The sequence below is a fragment of the Ammospiza caudacuta genome, chromosome 11 (genome assembly GCF_027887145.1).
Source record: "Ammospiza caudacuta isolate bAmmCau1 chromosome 11, bAmmCau1.pri, whole genome shotgun sequence".
Taxonomy (NCBI): Eukaryota; Metazoa; Chordata; class Aves; order Passeriformes; family Passerellidae; genus Ammospiza; species Ammospiza caudacuta.
The window spans coordinates 23,699,774-23,719,068 of NC_080603.1; the positions used below are offsets into that span (position 1 = coordinate 23,699,774).

The following is a 19,295-nucleotide window of genomic DNA, read 5'->3' on the forward strand; positions in this document are numbered from 1 at the left end:
GAACCTAGGGGCCAGCAGGCCCCTAGAGATATTGATTGCTTTAATATGAAGCTGTGCAGATAAGGAGATAACCCAGAAAAGCAAGAACTGTGGTATTTAAATGGCATGATTAATTAGTCACGGATGAGAGGAGTATGAGGGGATTATGAGAGGTAAACAAACATTTTAATAACAGTAAGAAAGAAAGTCAATAGGGCAGTTTTGCTGACTTTCTCTTTCTGTATTTAGAGTCACAAAAAAATAAAAATTATGTCACATGAAATTGGAATGGCCAAATTTGATGGTAAGAAGAAAAATAGCCAAGATAATGAGATAGCAGCTGGTGGAGATCCCTGCTCCAAGGTGTTATTGAGGCCAAAGCCTTGGTCAAATTCAGAATAGGATTAAGTATTTAAATGACCAGTCAGATGGTCACTTCTACAGAAAAGTGGGCAGAAATTACCTTGGTCAAGAAATTGGACAGTGCTTGGGGACAGAGGAAATTCTGCAGCAAATGTGCCATCATGTGCTTGACTGCTATGGAAAATGTCACCTTAATCTGAGGGTGACCTCACTGGTGGGACTTGTTGGGAAAGTAACTTGTCCTCATTCAGTTCTTCATCCACATTTAATCTACCTGAAGAGGAACATTAGAGGGGTAGCTGTAAAAATTCACGATTCAATTCCTGCAAGATTGGAAGTTACAAAACTCATGAGAACAGGGTAAAGATTAATGGGAAAGAGCTTAAGTGATCCTCTGACAAAACGTTTGTGACATTTATTACTCAAGGTGGCAGCAGGTTGTTGCGCATAGCTAACAGCAGGTGCCACTGGGTAAAACAGAAGAAATCTTACAAAAAGGAGATCAAGGCTGGGATAAAACAGGGTATAGAAAGCTACAAAACAGCAAAGTCCTCTGAAGAAAGCTCTCTGAGCAGTAAAGGTGGAAGATGGGGGTGGTGTCATAGTGCTGCACAATGATTTTTTAAAGACCAAAAAGCTGCTACCAATCAAACTGCCCATGCTCTGGTACACCAGCCCCAATTAATAAATACAAATCAAATTATTCTGAACCCACACACATAAATAAATCCCCCCAAAACTCGGCCACACTGCCAATCCTTTCAGAAACACACCAGCCCCTGCCCTTTACCCACACACTGTACAAGCACCAAGGAGTTGGGTGTGAGCACAAGAGGCTGGCGGTGCTGTCAGCTGGAGCTCACCACGGTGTTAAAAGTGATGAAAAAAAGAGGGAATAACAAATGGAGAAGGTTTTCTCTTTTGCACAGATGCAGTCCAGGGGAAGCTCCTGCTATCAGCCATCCACAGCTCCATGCAGTGTCCAGGGACTGAGTGAAGCCAGTGGGTGTGAACAGAAACAACAACAAGCAAATGGGAAGCATCAGGACCACAGACAAGGACAGGAGAGCAGCTGCAGCTCTGAGTGTTGCTTTCCGGCAATCAAAAAATAAGGAAAATAATTAAAACAGGGGTTTCAAAACTGCTGGTTGTGAGGAAGGTAATCAGCTGACTGTGCTTTGTCTCTGTGCTGTGCTGGCCAGAGTGGCAGGAAGGGAACAGAGCATCCTGTCATCCTGTGATGACACCTTCTGCTGGCCAGCAGTAACCTGGAGAGGTTTTCTGCGCCTGTTTGGGAGGAGAGGGACTGCAAGGAGACTTCCATGAGGGAGGGAAGAGAGCAAGGTAAAGCTGTGCTGGAGAGAGGAAGGAGTCTGGTAATAAAGTGGGAAGATTGCGGCACTCATCTGGGAAGACACAAAAACTGCCACAGGAGTCAAGGCTGGAAAGGAAATTGGAGATGACATGTGGTCTGCTCTCCTGGCCAAAAACGAGATCATGGATGTGGAATCACAGAATAATTTGGGTTGGAAGGGTCACCCAGTCCAGCCCCCACCCTGCCTGTATCTGTGCAATGTCACTGTCTGTATGTCCCCAGAAGGTCACTGCTATTGATGCAGCTCTGCCAGGGTCACTCACGTTAGGCAAACATTGGCTTCTGAACTGAACTGCTTGCACTGAAGGATCCCACCTTTAACTTTTATCAGAAGAGGTTTATTTCAGTTTTTGGAGGATGAAAGTTCTCTCTCCACTGGAGACACAGCTCTCACAGGGAATAGGTCCTGTTAGAAGCTATAGAATGAAGCTGTAACAGATACTGAAACCAGATCCTCCCCAGGCATCACTGGAGATGAACCCAGTTTGGATTTGATGTCAAAATACAGATAGGGAGTATTTCTAGAGCAAACCAAACAGCAGAAACTGAGAAACAAAACTGCAAAAAGGAATAATCTTGATCATTAATTTCAGCTATCCTCTAAAGTAGCTATGGGTATAAAATATTAAATATATCCTGCACCTGATACCTAATTCCTCCCAGCTGGGCTGTGCAGAGGGCTGGACAGCACGGCATGCTGCAATGCATGAGGCATTATTTTAGTCCTGATTCTGCCTGTTCCGGGATTACAGCATTAACACCCAAATCTCAGAGTGCAGCTCAAGGAGAAAACAAAAACGAGATTCCCCACGCTCTGTGCTCTGTCCTGGGGTGAGGAAAGCCCTGCGCTGCAGGAGGCAGCCGGGAGAGTTAATTTTCACCAGCCAGCCAGTCTGGGGGAGGCCACCCCCAGCCCTCAGGACACTCGGCCAGGCAGGGAGGACCGGCAGGGAGGGGAGGTGGCCATGGGGGTGGCACGGAGCTCTCCCGGGGCCGGCACGGCCCGCGGCTACTGCCGGCGGTCACATGCGGCAGGCGGGGAGGGGAAGCGCTGAATAATTGAGGAGCTGCAGCGCCCTCCTCCCTTCCTCCCTCCCTCCCTCCATCCATCCATCCCCGTCTCCCCTCCCTCCGCCCTGCGTGCTCGGCCGGCAGCCGGGCTCGGGTCGGCGGTGCCGGCGCAGCCCCCCCGCCCCTGGGGCTGCAGCAGCAGCGCCGCCCCCGCAGCGCCGCCCGCGTCCCTGCGCGCCCGCGGTGAGTGCGCGCTCGGCCGGGAGGGAACGGGAGCGGGGGGAGCCTGGGGACTCCTCGGGGAGCGGGGACGGGCGGTGAGCCCCGGGAAGGTCCGTCCGGAGCCCCGGGAAGGTCCGTCCGGAGAACCGGGAAGGTCCGTCCGGAGCCCCGGGAAGGTCTGTCCGTCCGGAGCCCCGCCGGGCAGCGCGGCCGCGGCCCCCCCGCGCGCAGACGGAGCCGGTTCTGTGCCCCGCTGGGCAAAGGGAGCGCTCCGGATCCTTCGGGCCACGGAGCACCGGCCCCGGGGGAGCCCAGCCCGGCTGAGCATCCCCCGCCCCGGCCCCGTGTTGGCGGAGTGTCGGGCACTCCGCCGCGGGGAGGAGGAGGAGGCGGGGGCGCCGGGGCTGGCGGCGCGGGATTGATTGGAAACGGGGAAAAAAAAACCGGAGTGACAGGAGGGACACCGGGTGGCCTGAGAGAAGCGACAGCTCTTGCTACAGGTGACGGCACGGAACGCGGCGCGGGGAGGTCGGGACGCTGCGGGAGGGGGGCTGTGAGGGGACAGAATGCGAGCAGGAGGGAGAGGACGGGCGGGGGGCACCGCGGGGCCCGTGCCAGCCCCGGGGCCGGTGCCGGTGCCACCCCGGGGCCGCTCGGGCTCGGTCGGTCCCGCGTGCGGCCGCGGCTCCGGGCGGGCGCTGTCCGCGGTGCTGAAGCCCCGACGGGGCGGCCCCGACCCCGCGGACGGGCCCCGGTTACGGCTCCGTCCTCCTCCCCCCTTTGTGCGCCTGCAAAACTCCCCGCGACTCCGAGGCCGGGAATGGAGTTGGCTTCCTCTTTACGTCACCCGGCTCGGTGCTGTTTGTTGATTCCGCACGGGTATTTCGGAGCTGCCGGGCAGCGAGGTGCGCTCCGGCAGCGCTGCTCAGAATCCCCATCTCTGCTCTCGCAGCTGCTCTGCAACCCCAGTATTGTGCCCTATTATTTAATAGTTTGTACAGATCGGCTTGGTGCCCTCCTGGCACAGGCTGAGTGCTCCAAAGCAGGGTTTGTGCAAGCAGCACCGGCTCTGGAGAGGAAGGGGAAAGCCCGGTCTGGCTGACCCCAGTGAAGATTTTTGTCTCAAAAGAGCCATGTCTGATTTAATCTAGTGTATTAAGTGATTGATTCTCCCAGTGTCCCTGAGTAGCAGGCAAATGGGTTTCAGCAAGCCGAGGCATTTGTTTAACTGCTCAAAAACTGTAATGAGACTGAAAGTCTGTTTGCTAAAGATATTTACATGTGTTTGTTTTATTGGTACACATTGCTAAGGCATGTGACTTAACAGAGTTGAAAAACATATTGTAAATAAACAAAAACCCTCAAACAAGCCAAAAACAGCGCTAGAGAGAAAAGTTACCTAGATTAAACTCAGCATCTGTTCTTAAAATGTACTGCTCCATGGGGAATGTCTAGTGCATGAGAACAGAGAATTAGGGGGTCTTGCAGAGGTCCAAGGTCTGATTTCCCATTTTAATCTATTAAAGGTGGTAAAATTTCCCAACAAAACAGTTACTGATGAGTAGTAGATAGTGTAAACAAGGAATCTTGGGTCCTCTTGACATGAACTCAAATGTGCATACATATCTGAGAAGACAGCACAGATGCAAGAGCTGTGATAAGACAAGTCAGGGAACAAGAAAAAGGGGGAAAAAAGGCTTGTTTAGTTGCTCTTCAGTAAGTGGAGATGTAGGAAGGAAATTTTACCTCAGCCCTTGAAAACAGACTGCTAGAGCACAGCAGACATCAACAAAAATGACAACAAAATTGGAAGTAAGGGGAAAAAAAAAGGAAAGAAAAACCAAAACCTGTCAAGGACTGGAGAAAGGCCCTTACAGAGAAGGAATTACAGCACCTGAGAATTCACTTCATTAAAAAGCAGGGAGGGAAGTGATGTGAATCCTTGAATCTAAGAGCCTCTACAGAAAGAAATTACCAGGCACTGAGTTATTCCTCTGTCTGCCAAAGAGAGGCACAACGTGAGCTGGTGCTGAGATGCTAAAGCCAAAACATTCCAATTTAAGGGAGGGATCACATTTTTCAGCAGAGGAGTGCTGATGACCTGATGAGGAGCCATCAGAAAATGTGCTGGATTCTCCATCTGTTTGTGTCAAGGTTTGATGTCCTCCTCCCAAAATATGCAGCTTAGCCAAAGCAAGGCATTGGGCTCCCTGCAGCATAATTGCCTGGAAACCAATGGGCTGAGACTCAGACAGAATTAACTCCGGGGACTTTATGGTACCTTTGATCCTTAATTCCCCAAATAAGGCACGGAGATGCCACAACTTTAATTCCAGGTGCCCCAGCTGCCCCTGTAGATAAGCACTACCCCCTCAGTGGGTGAGATTTTTAACCATATGCCAAGAGCAGAGCTAATAAGTGACCAAATTCTATTTTGGATCCTCCAATTTTCCAACTGATTTCATTAATTAACTCTCCTCCAAAAGAATATCTTTCTTTGTGCATGTTGCAGGAAAGGGAAGCATTTTAAGACATAAAACATTCTCCTCAGGGAGTTATTCATGACTCTCAAGTCAAGACATGTTTTATCCTTCTCTAATTTTTTTTTTTTTGGATTATACAAAAATGATGAAAATTTATTCTTTGTGTAACTTCAGAGTCTCAGATGGGATCATATCAGGAAGAATTCCAGCCAAAATCATTTTAAAGGATATATTTGTAGGCTGGTTTGACACTACTTCCTTCTGAAGACAGTCTTTTTCTCAGTTCTGAAATCACGCACATGTAATAAAATTTCTTCCCTGTTCCCTTAAAGGCAATAGGAGATTTTCTAGAAAATTCAATGAGAATGGGAAAGCCTCCTAACAGCTAAATTAATGGTTTTTCTCTGAAGCACTGCAACATTCAAGCAAATAGGATGGCAAGAACGTACACAAACATAAACACAATCCTGGGCTCTTCATGAAGCCAAGAAAAAAGACGAGAATAACAGAGCAGTCTGTAACTGATTTCTTAGTCCCCAAATAATCAAAATTATGTTTCAGAGCACCCGAGCTATTAAAATCATCATAATGTTTAAGCAACATATTGTTGTTTCGATTATTAAGACATTTTAAAAACAAGAATGCAAAAATAAAGCAAATACTTCTTCAGCTGTAGGTAGCAGTGGGATCTGTATGTCACACAAAAAACAACATAAGCAGGAGGGCAGCATGTGTGACTCCCACATTAATAAAAAAGAATTTAAACCCCCAGATCACTCCCAGATTTGTGCCCTCTATAATATATAAAACCATGGTTGGGTCTGAGCTTGTCAGCCCGTGAGAGACAGATCTGGATATGTAAAGTATCCAGAGCCCAGAAATACAGCAGGCATTTTCCAGCTATTTCTATGGATATGAAAAGCTGGCCAGAGTCTCACCTCAGTCTAGGGTGAGTCTGCTGAACTCATTAAACCACCCACGTGTAAATGGGAGCAGACCCAGATCCACAGAGAGTCCTAAGACATTTTTCACTTACAAGGAATTAGACATAGCTAAGCTGTGGTTGTCAACGGGAAAATGCCAAAGCTGAAAGAACTGGAAACTGCAATTTTCCTCTTGTATATTGAGAAAAATTCTCCTGAGTTTCCTTGGCTCATTGAATGGCAGCATTGGTTCCAGACTCTGCAGTCATCTTCAGGGGACTGGGTGCTCTGGCCAGCATTATGCTCCCAGCACTGCCCATCCCCTGCTGTCACCAGGCTGGAACATCTCTGAGAGAAAACTATTTTTTCCCACAATAAAACTGTCAGACCAAAGCCCAGGCACTTATGAAACAAAGCCAGTGAGGTGGAGCCACAGAGCACATGACTCCATTGTTTCTGTTCCTCTGCACAGTCACTGTATCCATAATTCATTGAAAGCCATGACGCCATAAATTAAATCCACCTGGCAGGTGAACAGAAGAAGAGCTTTTGCAGCACATGTGTTTCCAGCACCACATCCTAATTCTCAGGACAGGATCAAAGTGGCTTGCTGCCTGCAGGGAAATGGGTTTCTGTTGCCATGCTACAACTGTCTGTGGGTGTATCTGTGTCAAAACTTCAGTAAAAATCTATAAAACAACACATGGGCTCAGGGCAGCCCCTGTTAGCACCCACTGGGTTTATTGGTGACCATGACCTCAGTTAGTGGTTCGGGCCATTCCTCCTGCACATCCTCAGCTCCCTGAGCCTGTGCTGAGTCTTCCTCAACAAAATTTTTTAAAGCTGAGGATAGAAACATCCCTTTGTGCATCACTTGCACACTTGGGAACATTCCACATGCAGCAGCAGAATTAAAACTTAGCTTTAAAAGTGTGCCTGAACATTACTGAACCAGGTCTCAATGATGGACCTGTTGAGCTGTGGTGCTCAGCAATGCCAGGGCGGCTCCAGGTAGGATTTGGGCACTCTGGTCTGGTAGTGAAGGAACATCTGCCTCTGCTGCCTGTCCTTCCCTCCCTGCAGGAAGCCCTGGGCACAGGTCTCACACCACCCCAGCCCTGGAGTGATGCACCCAGGAAGCATCTGGGATCTCCAGAGCCTTGTCTAACACACCTGGGCACCAGCAGGTGTGTTCCACTCATTAAACAACAGGGGCTGGGAGATGTGCAATTAACAACCAGGGTCACCAGCTCTGCTCCAAGGAAATTAAGACAGAAAGAAGCAATATGTCCTTTGGCTGGGAGCTCTGGCACAAACAGCAGCAACATTCCAGCAGCTCTTCTCACACTCCTGGGCAGGAACAGCAGGGGAATTGTGCTTGCCAGGCAGGGCAGCACACCTTGGAGACACTCTGCTGGCTGTGGCTGGGAGACAAATGTCTTAGGGAAAGAGGTTGGGTTTGGGGTCTTGCTGCCAAGGGAGCCTAAGAGCAAGGAGGCAATTAGCTGTTTTAATTTAGGCTAATCATGTTGGCTCACACTGATTCCCTTGCTACAAAAGGACATCTCTGGGCAGTGCGTGTGCATTGCTCAGGAATATTATCAAACTCTAACTTTTACGCCGTTATCACTTTTAAGGACACATAATTCTTCATTTAATTCCGCTTCTCTAGTGCCATCCTAGAGACTGATTTAGTGTTAGTCTGCAGTAAGTTTGTAACTCACTGGGAATAAAGCCCTCCTGCTACAGCACCAGGTATTACTCACACATCACTTAGGTGTTGCAGTGCCTTTGCCTGGGTGATGGTAATAAATGACTAAACACATGAACTCCATCCTAAATCATCATCTTTGATCCACTTGTGATCACATTACTCATATAATCAGTTGTGCTGAAATGGAGCAGAATTACTCATGTAAGGGAAGGGTTTTTTGTCCTAGTGAATAAGAATAAGCAGCAAAATGTAATAAAATCAGCAGGAGCTGCTATTCACTTCCTTGGAGGTGCATTGAACCTACTTCAAGCTTCTGCTGAGGAATTTAGAGACACAGGTTACAACCAGCCAAATTCCCCCCAGCTCAAGGCTCCTATTTGCATATGCAAAAAGCTCCCATTGATTTGCATATGCTACTACTGCTGCTTCTGGAACCTTTAGAAGGCTTGGGATTGAAGAATGTGTTTTTCCAGCTTCTTCTAAGGAAAGCTGTTGTTTGAGATCCTCTCCTGCATTAATTAGCTGATAGCCAAAATAGTGGAAGTGGGGCAGTGAGGCATAATCAATTACATTTGTGTAACTGCTGATGGAACACGATAAGTAATTAATGAGACCATGTGCACAAACAAAAGATAAATGCATTTGAAACTCGGCAAGAGCGAGTAATGGTGTAAGTTTGATGTGCTTACTGTGTAAAAGGCAGTTCAGACTCCTACTGAATTATTGCAGAAAGGTGAAAAGACTGCTGGTGAGTGAGAGTCAGCACTGAGAGGAAAAAAGCCCAGCAGTGTCTTAGTGGGGAATAAAGGAATCTTTATAAAACCAGCAATCTTCAAAATAAAACTAGAGGTTTAAAATCAGAGGATTTTCAGATCCTGTATTTGATATACAGGGGAATTTTTTCTTTGTTTGGATGACAAAGCCTTAGTGTTAAATCAGTTCTTTACTGAAAGATTTGTGTTTTCGTCACTGGGTTCAAACTGCTACCCAGAAATGAAATAAGTTGTCATAATGATGTATCAGCCAGACTCTCGCAAGAGTAAAAATCCATTTTGTTTAGAGAGCCTCACACATTAATAAATAACCCATTCTGTGAATTATGTCAAATGAAAAAAGCTCTCCTGTCTGGCCTGCAGCAAACCATAATGACTTTCATTCTGCGATGTAAAAGTATGGATCCACTGAGGAAAGGAAAAGAAAACAACACAGCCCAGTAATTACAGAGATTCCCTCTTGTGTGTTGTTAAAGCAAAGACAGTTTTAAAAGGAGTATAATTCTAGAAGAAACTGTCTGGTAGCCCAGGTTTAGAGTTTCAGTGGTACAAAGGCAGCTGTTGCCCATTCTCACTGTGAGATGTGGTACAGAAAATGTGTTATCTCATCAAAGTGGTAATTACTGGAAGTACAACCTACTACCTAAAACCAGGGAAAAGCTCAGAGTCACAAACCCAAGGCTGCCAACACCCCACTGATGCTGCTGGCAGTTGTACTGTCAGAGGAATCTATGGCCAGCATTGCAAATGGGCAACTCACTCTTTTCCAGAAAAATCAGATCATGCTTCTCCTCTTGTCACAGCTCTGGGTCTGGAACTGCTACTCCCAAAAACCTGGGTTGCAGAAGGGTGTTCCAGCGTATCTGCAAGGCCAGGCTGGATGGAGCCCTGAGCAATCTGGTCTAGTGAAAGGTGGCCCTGTACATGGCAGCTTGGGTTGGAATGAGGTGATCTTTGGGATTCTGTCCAACCCAAACCATGCTATGAACCTACGAGTCTGAGTGAGGCAAATCTGCATTCCTGGGCACCCCTCCCATGATGTTTAAAATGCCAGAACCTCAGTGAACAGTACATTGAAACCCTGAGCATCCAGACCTGTGAACCCAAATTTCCTTTAGGAGTTTCATTGTTTGACATCACTGCAGTTTGTGACTGCAGAAAGGAGGGGGAGGCTGTGCTCAAAGAATAGGTATCAATATCTGCACTTGGAATGCAAAATCACACAGCACCACAAATGAGCATTTGAAAGTGCACAGAGCCTCCAGGGTCCTTCTGCAGACGAGCACGTGCAGGTACAAAACCAATATTGACTTCAACAAGGCATGTCTAGGGGACTGTTAATCATTTTTAGCATTGTTTCTCATCTGCTTCTGTAGAAAACCCAGGCAGATTACCGCCACACACTCTGAGGCAGTGAATCTCTCCATTTTACTGGTGGAGCAACAAATTTTACTCTTACTAGTCTCCCAGAGGGAGCCTGTCAGAACAGCTCCAAGATGTTCCTGGTTCCCCATCTCCTGCTCAGCTCACCCATCTATTGATTTGCCATTTCCCTGCCTTGTTGCAGATTTTTAGGCTTTTACCTTCCCACCTCAAGACAGCAGCAACAAACGAGACCTTTTTGCAAATGTGCAAATTGATTATACCTCTTTCTCTGCAGTTATATTTTTTTTCCCTGGTAGTTAAATAGCTTTGTTGCAAACCCAAACAGAGCACTTCATGCATATTGCATTATTTCATCTCGGCACACACAGGCTCCTGTGTCTGTCATGCCCTGCATCCATTCCTACACTGTTCTGCACCATGAGAATGATTGGTAGCCCTGCAAAAAGAGCATAAAACAAGTGGAAAATGGAAAACCAAAATCCCAGACATTGGACTGGGACAGGTGGATTTACCAGGGGAGGGATGTGCCTGCAAGGATGTGCATGAGCATCTCCAAAAGGAACATTTCAGCTTCCATCCCATCCAGGCTGTAGGAGCTGTAGGTGCTCCACGTGCATCCAGCCCCCAGGAAGGAGGAAAACGCTGCTCCTTTCAGTCCCAGAGCTGTTTCTCACAGGCCTGCTGCTCCAGAGGACCCCAAGGGAACCTGGACCAGCTGCTTGTGAAGGTGGCATGTAATTAATCCTGGCAAAGTTTAGAACAGCTCAATGTCAAGGGATCTGCTGGCCCTCCCTGTGGCATGCTCCAATTTCACCTCTGAATGCATCACCTCATCTCCCACCTCATCCAGGCAGGAAGATGAGCCCTCAGCTACCAAAACCTTCTAATTGCTCACCAGCATGGGCACAGACCAGTGCTCAAATATTGATTTGCTATTTACTTAGGAAAAGGGAAACACCAGCTGCAAGACAGAAAGAAGCTTTGACATCACTCCCATCCTTCCCTCTGCCTTTTCCCTGATTATCCAGGCAGTCCAGTCTCTCCCCAGCAAGGACAGCAGCTAAACCATCACACTGTGTCCCCCTGAAGGCTGGGAAGAGGGAGAAAGGATGATCTCTATGTACATGCTAATTATATCACTGGGTTACACATTTATGCTCTTTTAATACTTGCACTATAGATTAGAATACAAAGTTTAGGAATTCCTTGGGGCTGCCTCTGCGTGCATGGCACCCTTGCCTTGTGTCTTTGGTTAAAAATAAACATTTCCTCATTTATTTTGCTTATTTGTCAAAAGAAGATAATGATGTTTAGCCATCTTACAGCAGTGCTAAAGCACTCAGTATAACCTTGATAAAAGCACCATAGAAAAGTGCTGTTCAACCTCTCCATTTCCATTTTGCCATGAAGACACACACAGAAAATATCCCATTTTTTTCAGTTGATGCACAGAGAAAACCGGTCTCAAACCCGAAGTGTTATCAGTGGTTTAATTTAGCAACTACTGTAGTTTAAATCAACCACAGCTCCACTTGAACTGCTCAAGCAGAGGTAAAAATGGAAAGATTAAAAATAAGAAAAGCCCCAAAATTACCAGCCAAGGCACCAGGCCAGATTGCTGGAGCTGGACCCACGTGAGCAGCACTGGGACCAGCCCTCGCTCTCGGCTCCGTGCCTGCCTTTAAATGGCTTTGGGGAGGGCTGGTGATGGAGACAGAGCCAGCTTGTACAGTGGCAGCCCAGCTGGGGACCAACACTGTGAAAACAAGCGCATGAAGCTCCAAATCGAGAGGCACTCGTAATGCAAACCTTCCGGGGAGCCCGGCAGAAGGCATCCCGGAGCTGGAGCTGCTGTCAGCCTCTCCCGCTCAGGAGCTGGGATGGAATTCAGCCTCTCCCATTGCAGGAGCTGCGATGGAATTCAGCCTCTCCCGCTGCAGGAGCTGGGATGGAATTCAGCCTCTCCCGCTGCAGGAGCTGGGATGGAATTCAGCCTCTCCCATTGCAGGAGCTGGGATGGAATTCAGCCTCTCCCATTGCAGGAGCTGCGATGGAATTCAGCCCTCGAGTGGCTGCAGGAGCTGGGATGGAATTCAGCCCCAGAGTGGGTCCCAACAAACCCGCCCCACTGCTACCCAGCTCACAGTTAAAGGGAAAATCGAGGGGCAGCAGGGAGGTCAGCCTAGCACCTTTGCTCCTTTTTTCCTTGTTTTTTTTCTGGGATTGCGGTGAGGTTTGCTGCCAGGAGATGCCTTTTCCATCATCTCAAGCTACCTCCAGCACCCCTTTGTGCCTCTGGGGCTCTGTTTGTCCAAGGGTGATGCTGGCACACAGTCCCTACTGGAGTGGGTCTGAGGGCTGATGCTCCTGCACCATAAACCAGAGTCAATATTCCTGGAGTCCACAGCAGGCACTGCCTTGGTGGTTGATAGGAACCTGCTCCAATCCCAGATTTCTGAAGCACAGCTCTCCTGAGAAAGGGATTTTCCCCCTAAAAACCTCTGCAGCAAACAGGTGTCCTGCATGCCAGGGCCAAATCCATGCTGTTCCAGCTGCTGGAGGCATCAGCAATCTTTCCTTTACAGCAATTACTCTGTGAGCCATGGAAAACCAGGGAAAACCCAACCTTTTCCTCTTAATGAGTGCCCCTGCCTGGCTTTCCATCAATACAACAACAGGAGCTCTCTTTGTTCCATTTACCACATCGATATTCTGCTCCTTGCTGCATCCCCAGCAGATTTTAATAGAGGTCTTTGCTCATGGATACCCCTACAGATTTCTGGGCAGAGAGGAGTCATTAACAGAAAATCAAAAGCCATCCCAAGGCACAGGTGTGGTTTGGGGACAATTTTCTAGAGAAGTAGGAGTTATGGGGGCTGATGAGGATGGGAGATGCTGAGGGGGCACTGTGCTGCATCTCCCCAGCAGTGTTTTATATGAGGAATAATTCAGCATCAGCCCAGACACTAAGGAAGATCCATGCCTGTAAACACCTGTGTCTCTCCTTCTGGCTTGATTGCAGTTTTAGTCAATTTACCCTGATGAAGAGGAGTGTTTTGGTACAAACAGTGGTGCTGACAGGCACATGGTGGCGGCAGCAAGTGCCAGCCAGTGAGGAAAACCAACCCCAGCAGCTTGATGGTGGAAAGCTGAGCAGCTCCAAAACCCAGCTGCAGCTTGTCCCCTCTGAGCCACAGCTCCCTTCATCTTCCTGGGTTTATGGTGAGGACAGAAGATTAAAAAAAAAAAAAAAACAAGTAAAAATTCCTTTTGCTTCCCAAGTAAATATTCCTTTTGCAGGATTAGTGGAGCAGAGCAGAAGTGAGCTGCCCCTGCCCCATGGAGGTGGTTGCCATCCATGACATATTTTCTTGTGGTTTCAAATGAAGATAAAGGATGTTTTCCAAGCTACATAGCAGCAATATGCTGGTCTTACTTAAACATCTGGAATAGTTCTGAATGACTGCTTTAATTGAGCATAGCAGCAATTATGGAGTTATTTCATTTCAGAAGTTTTGAAAGGGTTTTTTTTTCCTTGATGACTTAAAGGAGAAGACTAAACCCCATGAATTGCAGGGCTCTGTGGGGCTGCCATGCAGCAGGAGCTGGTCACAGCGCAGCCCCAGGCAGCTGAACAGCTCAGCAGCCTAAATCTGGGTGCATCGCTAATCCACCAGCCAGGTCCTGCTTTAAATTTAAACCATTTAAAATATTTAAGGGTTTTTTTCATCATTTTAGCAGTTAAGATTATTCCAGGACAAGACTGCCCTGTCTTCTCTTGGGGTTCTTTGAGATGCTGGTGAAAAAGTAATTTCATTACCATGATGTGGCTTGAGAGTGAGCTGGGCTGTCCAAATCAGTCATCTCTCTTCAGGATGAGGAATTCACTAATTTTTCCAGCGTGGATGTGAAATTCCTCCAGTAAGGAGCATATGCCACCCTTCCCAGAGCCTTCACCAGACACCCAGAGACACGATGATGAAAAACTGGGGTCCCAATCCCCCTTAAAACACAGGACAGGTCTTCCCATGCCCGAGCCTGACCTGGTGATGGCACCAAGGGCCAGCCTGAAGCTTGGGTGCCTTCATCCCACACCATCCTGCCTCCTCTAAGACCCAGCTGCTTGACTAGTTTAAGTCAATTTAGTGCAAACCCTACCACAGAAATCCAAGTATTTCAAACTCAACTCAGAGAAGCCACAAAGCTCAAGGAAAATAATTAAATAATAGATGGAAAGTGGGAGCACAGTAAGACCTTTCCCAGCCCACCTCTTTTCCAGCCCACACTCCAGAGGTGCCATGCTTTGGATAAAAGGATGGATTTTGAGAGGTTTTTCTCAGAGTTGTTGTTTTTTTACATGGCTAAAACACAATCCTGGCAAAGCAGAGCCACTGTGGAGAGGCCAGGACAGGAACATGCTGCCCTGAGGGGAAAAGGAGGCTCAGAGGGGAACTTATTGATCTCTATAACTGAAAAGATGTTGGAGTCAGGTGGGAGTCAGTCTCTTCTCCCAAGAAACAAGTGACAGGATGAGAGGAAATGAGCTCAGGTTGTGCCAGAGGAGAATTAGATTGGATATTATGAAAAATTTCTACATGGAAAGGGATGTCAAGCACTGGAACACACTGCCCAGGGAATTGGTGCAGTCACCACCCTTGGGGGGATTTAACAGATGCAGAGATTTGGCACTTGGGAACATGGGTTGATGGTGGGAGTCGATAATCTCAGAGTTCTTTTCAAAGCTGAACAATTCCATATTTATTCCATGAGAACAGGTCTGTTTCATCCTGGCTGGTGCAGACCTGCTGAGCTCTGGCTCAGCTGCCCTCTTCCAACAAAAACCTTCCTTTAAGCCAGAAAATAAAACCTCACCTGTGAGCCAGCCCATTCCACAACCGACTCCTTGAGCAACCCAAAAACCAAACCCAGGTTTTATTCCCAACCCAAAGATCCACATTTGCTCAGTAACAATTTCTCATTATTATTCCTAGCTAGAACATGCAGCCTTTCAGCCTGTGGTTGCTCAAGGTAAAAAATCAGCACAATTTGAACAATGATCAACCAAAACATGAAATGAATGCTGGGTTTCATTTAATAAACTTCAGCAACACTGAAGCTGCCTTGTGGACACAGTGTAATTTGTTTGGGATGTAAAGATGGGAAAAAATAAGTGGTTTGTCTTCAAGGCAATTAAAATAAAAGAATATTTCTGTATTGACAGGAAAGAAGCTGCCAGGTAAAAAATCATATTTGATAAGCTATTTTTCCTGTTCCCTTGTATTAGCTTGCAGCTTATCAATTCTTTTTGGTTTGCTCAAAGTCAAGAAGTCATTATGTGTCACCTGGAAGTTTCTGCTGCTGGTACTATGAGAACCACACAGTTTGCTAAAGAACAGCAGTGAGGGAGGGAGGAATGACAGTGGCTGAATTGCTCTTGAAAATATGACTGGAGATGAAAAAAGCACAGAGAAAGAGCAAACCAAAATAAGGCCATGATTTTTGAGACAATCCTAGGGCACATGGGTTCAGGCAAGATAATTTTAAACTATTAAAACAACTATTAAATATGGCTACAGCTGGCCATGCTGTTGGTCACTCACTCCCCAGTGGAGCCCACACTGTTCCTGCTGAGCTTCCCTCCCAGTCTGCCTCAACTCCAGGCTTGGAGTTACACTCTGTCCCCACCAGGGCCCAGTGTGCCTCAGTGGCCACCAGCACCTCACAGTTACATGTAGCCATCATCACTTTTGGCAGCAATTAAGCCCCATAATGAGACTTTGGAGGAAATCGGGTTCCTGCTGTTTGTAGTGCTGTAGTAATGACTGAGGCTAAACCCATGTGAACACAAAGGAGGGCAGTGCATCTCTGTTGGACAAAACAACTGAGGGTGGAGAAAGGAGATTTCTCCACAGCAGTGGTAAAAGCAAAACTCTGTCAGCACTGGAGCACAGCAAAAAACAACTTAGTGACAGAACACAGGAAATTCCTCTGGCTGCCCTGGAGGACTTGAGACCCTACCAAGGGTCTCAGAGACCTTGGCACCCCTGTGCCTTTGATTTGACCCATAGAAAAAACAATTACCAACCTTTATATGAAGAATTACAAGTCACGAGAGTTTAAGTAGAATAACAGTTAGTTTGTCACAAGGTGAAAAATAGACTGGACATGCTTAGATTCTTCCATCCTGCTTCTTGAAACCCCATTCTAAAAACTCTAAAAATCCAGGCATGTCCAGCCTTTCTCCTTCTTCTTCTTGGCCTCCATCTTCTGCTGTGATGGTGGCACTTCTAAATTAGTTTAAACTAGAAACTCACTGTCTAACATAAGTGATAAGTATTGAGAAGTTATAGTAAATAATATACATGTAGGTTTTAGTATAAAAAGGTAACACCACCCCAAAAACAGGCAGGGTACCTCAACCCGACCTGCCAGACAGACCTGCAGCGGGTCGGGGAAAGAATGTCATAGGTAAGAAATAATAAACAACCTTGAGAATGAGAACAAAAAATTTCCAATTTCTTCTTCAACAGCCGGGCTGGGAAAAAGAAGCTTGTACATGTCTCAGAGTCACTCTGACCAGCAGAAATTCTGAGAACTTGGGGGCCCTTTTGACTCTTTTTTTTTCTTTGCCATTTCAGTCACAAACTCGGCTCCCCTCTCTTGCAGGGCTGCCAGCGCGGGATGGAGACGCAGCCGCAGCCCTGAGCGGCGCTGCTGCCCCCGTCTGTGCCCAGCTGTGCCCAGCCCAGCGCCATGAGCGGGTTCCTGTCGCGGCTGGACCCGCGGCGGGTGCCCTGGGGGGCGGCGGGCCATGCCCTGCGCGCCCGCGTCCTGCGCACCAAGCCCGTGGAGTCCATGCTGGAGGGCACGGGCGCCGCGGCCGCCCAGGGCGCCCGGCTGGCCAAGGTGCTCACCACGCTGGACCTCATCTCCCTGGGCGTGGGGAGCTGCGTGGGCACCGGCATGTACGTGGTGTCCGGCCTGGTGGCCAAGGAGATGGCGGGGCCCGGCGTCATCGTGTCCTTCATCATCGCTGCCGTCGCGTCCATCTTGTCAGGTGGGTTTTTGGGTAATGTGCCATGTCCTGCGTCCTCTCCCTTCCTCTCCCTACTCAGCACCACAAGCTACAAGGAGGTAGCAGCCTCCCCATCAACTCGAAACCATTTCCCACAGGCGTCACGCAGCTCATGGGGTGTGCTGCCCCTCATTGCCCAAATATCAGACCAAACCTTGTACCAGGAACCAGCAGCCAAGCACAATTATCCTGATCAGCTGCCAATGGCTTCTACAAGGATGGAGCCTGCAGGCAATCATTTTAAGATATTTGTGAGTTTTGCAGAGTGTGTCCTAGGCTGAGAATGTGGCCAAGCCACAGGATTGGAGCAAGAGCTTGTAGGAAACTCAGTTCCAACAGGAAGGATGTCAGTGGCTTGGGCAGTACCAGGGCCAGCTTCTTTTGTTGACATGGCTAACAGTTAAAAAATTCCTCAATTAGTTCTGGAGTTGATTTCATTGGCTCCCATTCATGCAGGGTCAGTCTTTGAATTTCCAAACAAAAAAAAAAAAACAAATGTGCAGGGAGAGAGAAATTATGTATTTTAGTGACAACATAGTGAACTCTATCTCCTCTGTAGGAACCCAGCTGAGCATATGGCTCAAGCTGCAGTTTCTCCATGAAGCCAGTACTGCTGGCATTTGTCCTTTCCAGATCAGCGCTAACACGATGATGTGATGTTCCTGCTCTCTCTGCTCAGAGGACTTTGCATGCTGTGTCAGTCTGGTATCCAGCTTTTGTCTGTGGGTTGGATAAAGAGACCTGAGCAAATGGCAAAGGGCTTTGATAGAAGACAGGAAGAGACAACACAGAAAAGTGACCCAGATCAGCTTTTCAAAACTTTGGATTTTTGTCATGAGAGGTGGAAGCACATTATGGTCTTTCCCAGAGTTTGCAGTGCTCCTCCACGTAGATCCCACCAAAGGGAGTGGGAGTTTAAACCCCTGATGTCCCTGCAGAGGCACAACCCTGGCAGAGCCCAGGGATAGTCCTCAGGCTCCCTCCAAAGCCCACAACAAGAGCTGAGAGCTTGCACTGAGATCCAATGCTTATTTGTGTGCCCAACACAACAAATGAACCAAAACGCTTGTTTTTTATCCAAAGCAGTAGATAGCATCAGTGTCTCTCCTTCCCCGCTGCAAAGGTTTTGTTGGCAGTGATGCAAACCAAGAGCAAACGGAGTTTGGGTGGGTCTCTGCTTACACAAACACCCTGTCCTCCAAAAGGGGTTTTTTCACCCCAGACATGAGCCTTGCCCCACAGCAGGAGCTCCTCCCGCCTTCGCCCACAGGAGCCTGCTCCGCTTTCATCTCCCCTTGCTTTTGTAGCCCTGGGACGGTGTTTTGTGAGGGATGCAGTGTTTGGATAGTCTCCTTGGCTGCTTCCTCACTTCATCGTTAGCGCTGCTGTTGTTTGGAACAGCAACACTTCTTGGCAAGTAAAACCAAGTAAGAATTCAGGAGCTGGACGGGCTGTTAGACCCCTTGGGGATGTGATTTCAGCTTTCCTGTCGTGGTCACGCCTGGTGTGCCAGGCACTGAGTTTGGGCATGTGTGCATGAACAGATTTTAAGGAACTTTTTCTTTGTCCATCACGATCACTAAGTCAAACCCCACTACTTGCAGAAGTGAGCCCACAAGGGTTTTGGATTTAAAAAAAAAAATCAAAAAAGAGACAAGCCAAAACCATCCAGGGACACAGCCATAGGGAAGCCCTGCCATAGGGAAACCTCTTTGCACTATTAAGCCTGGTTTCAGAAAGGGACTTTTCCAATTTCATCTACTCAACAAATTCCACTTATGCCTTCCATAGTTTTAAGCAACACATGCCCCATCAGGGTACTTACAAACACACTATAATTGATTAAACTGATAAATTAAATCAATCTCCTGTTCTCTCACTAGAAGGCCTTTCATTCATCTCTCAAGTAAGAATGCTTGCCCAGCTTCTCTCCACAAAACCCGCAGTGCACTTCAGGCTCCTGCCATCAGCTGTGACCACCAATATTCCCC

At 47.7% G+C, this 19,295-nt stretch overlaps 1 protein-coding gene across 1 annotated transcript in view; it reads left to right on the plus strand.

Moving 5' to 3' along the window:
• The first annotated feature begins 3,388 nt into the window (after window positions 1-3,388).
• The window catches only part of SLC7A14 (solute carrier family 7 member 14), a 29,730-nt gene continuing 13,823 nt past the window's right edge, over window positions 3,389-19,295 (plus strand). Inside the window, exons 1-2 of the mRNA XM_058812051.1 lie at window positions 3,389-3,450; window positions 16,896-17,286. Of these exons, the coding sequence (XP_058668034.1) occupies window positions 16,983-17,286 (304 nt within the window). The 5' untranslated portion in view covers window positions 3,389-3,450; window positions 16,896-16,982. The remainder of the gene's footprint in view (window positions 3,451-16,895; window positions 17,287-19,295) is intronic.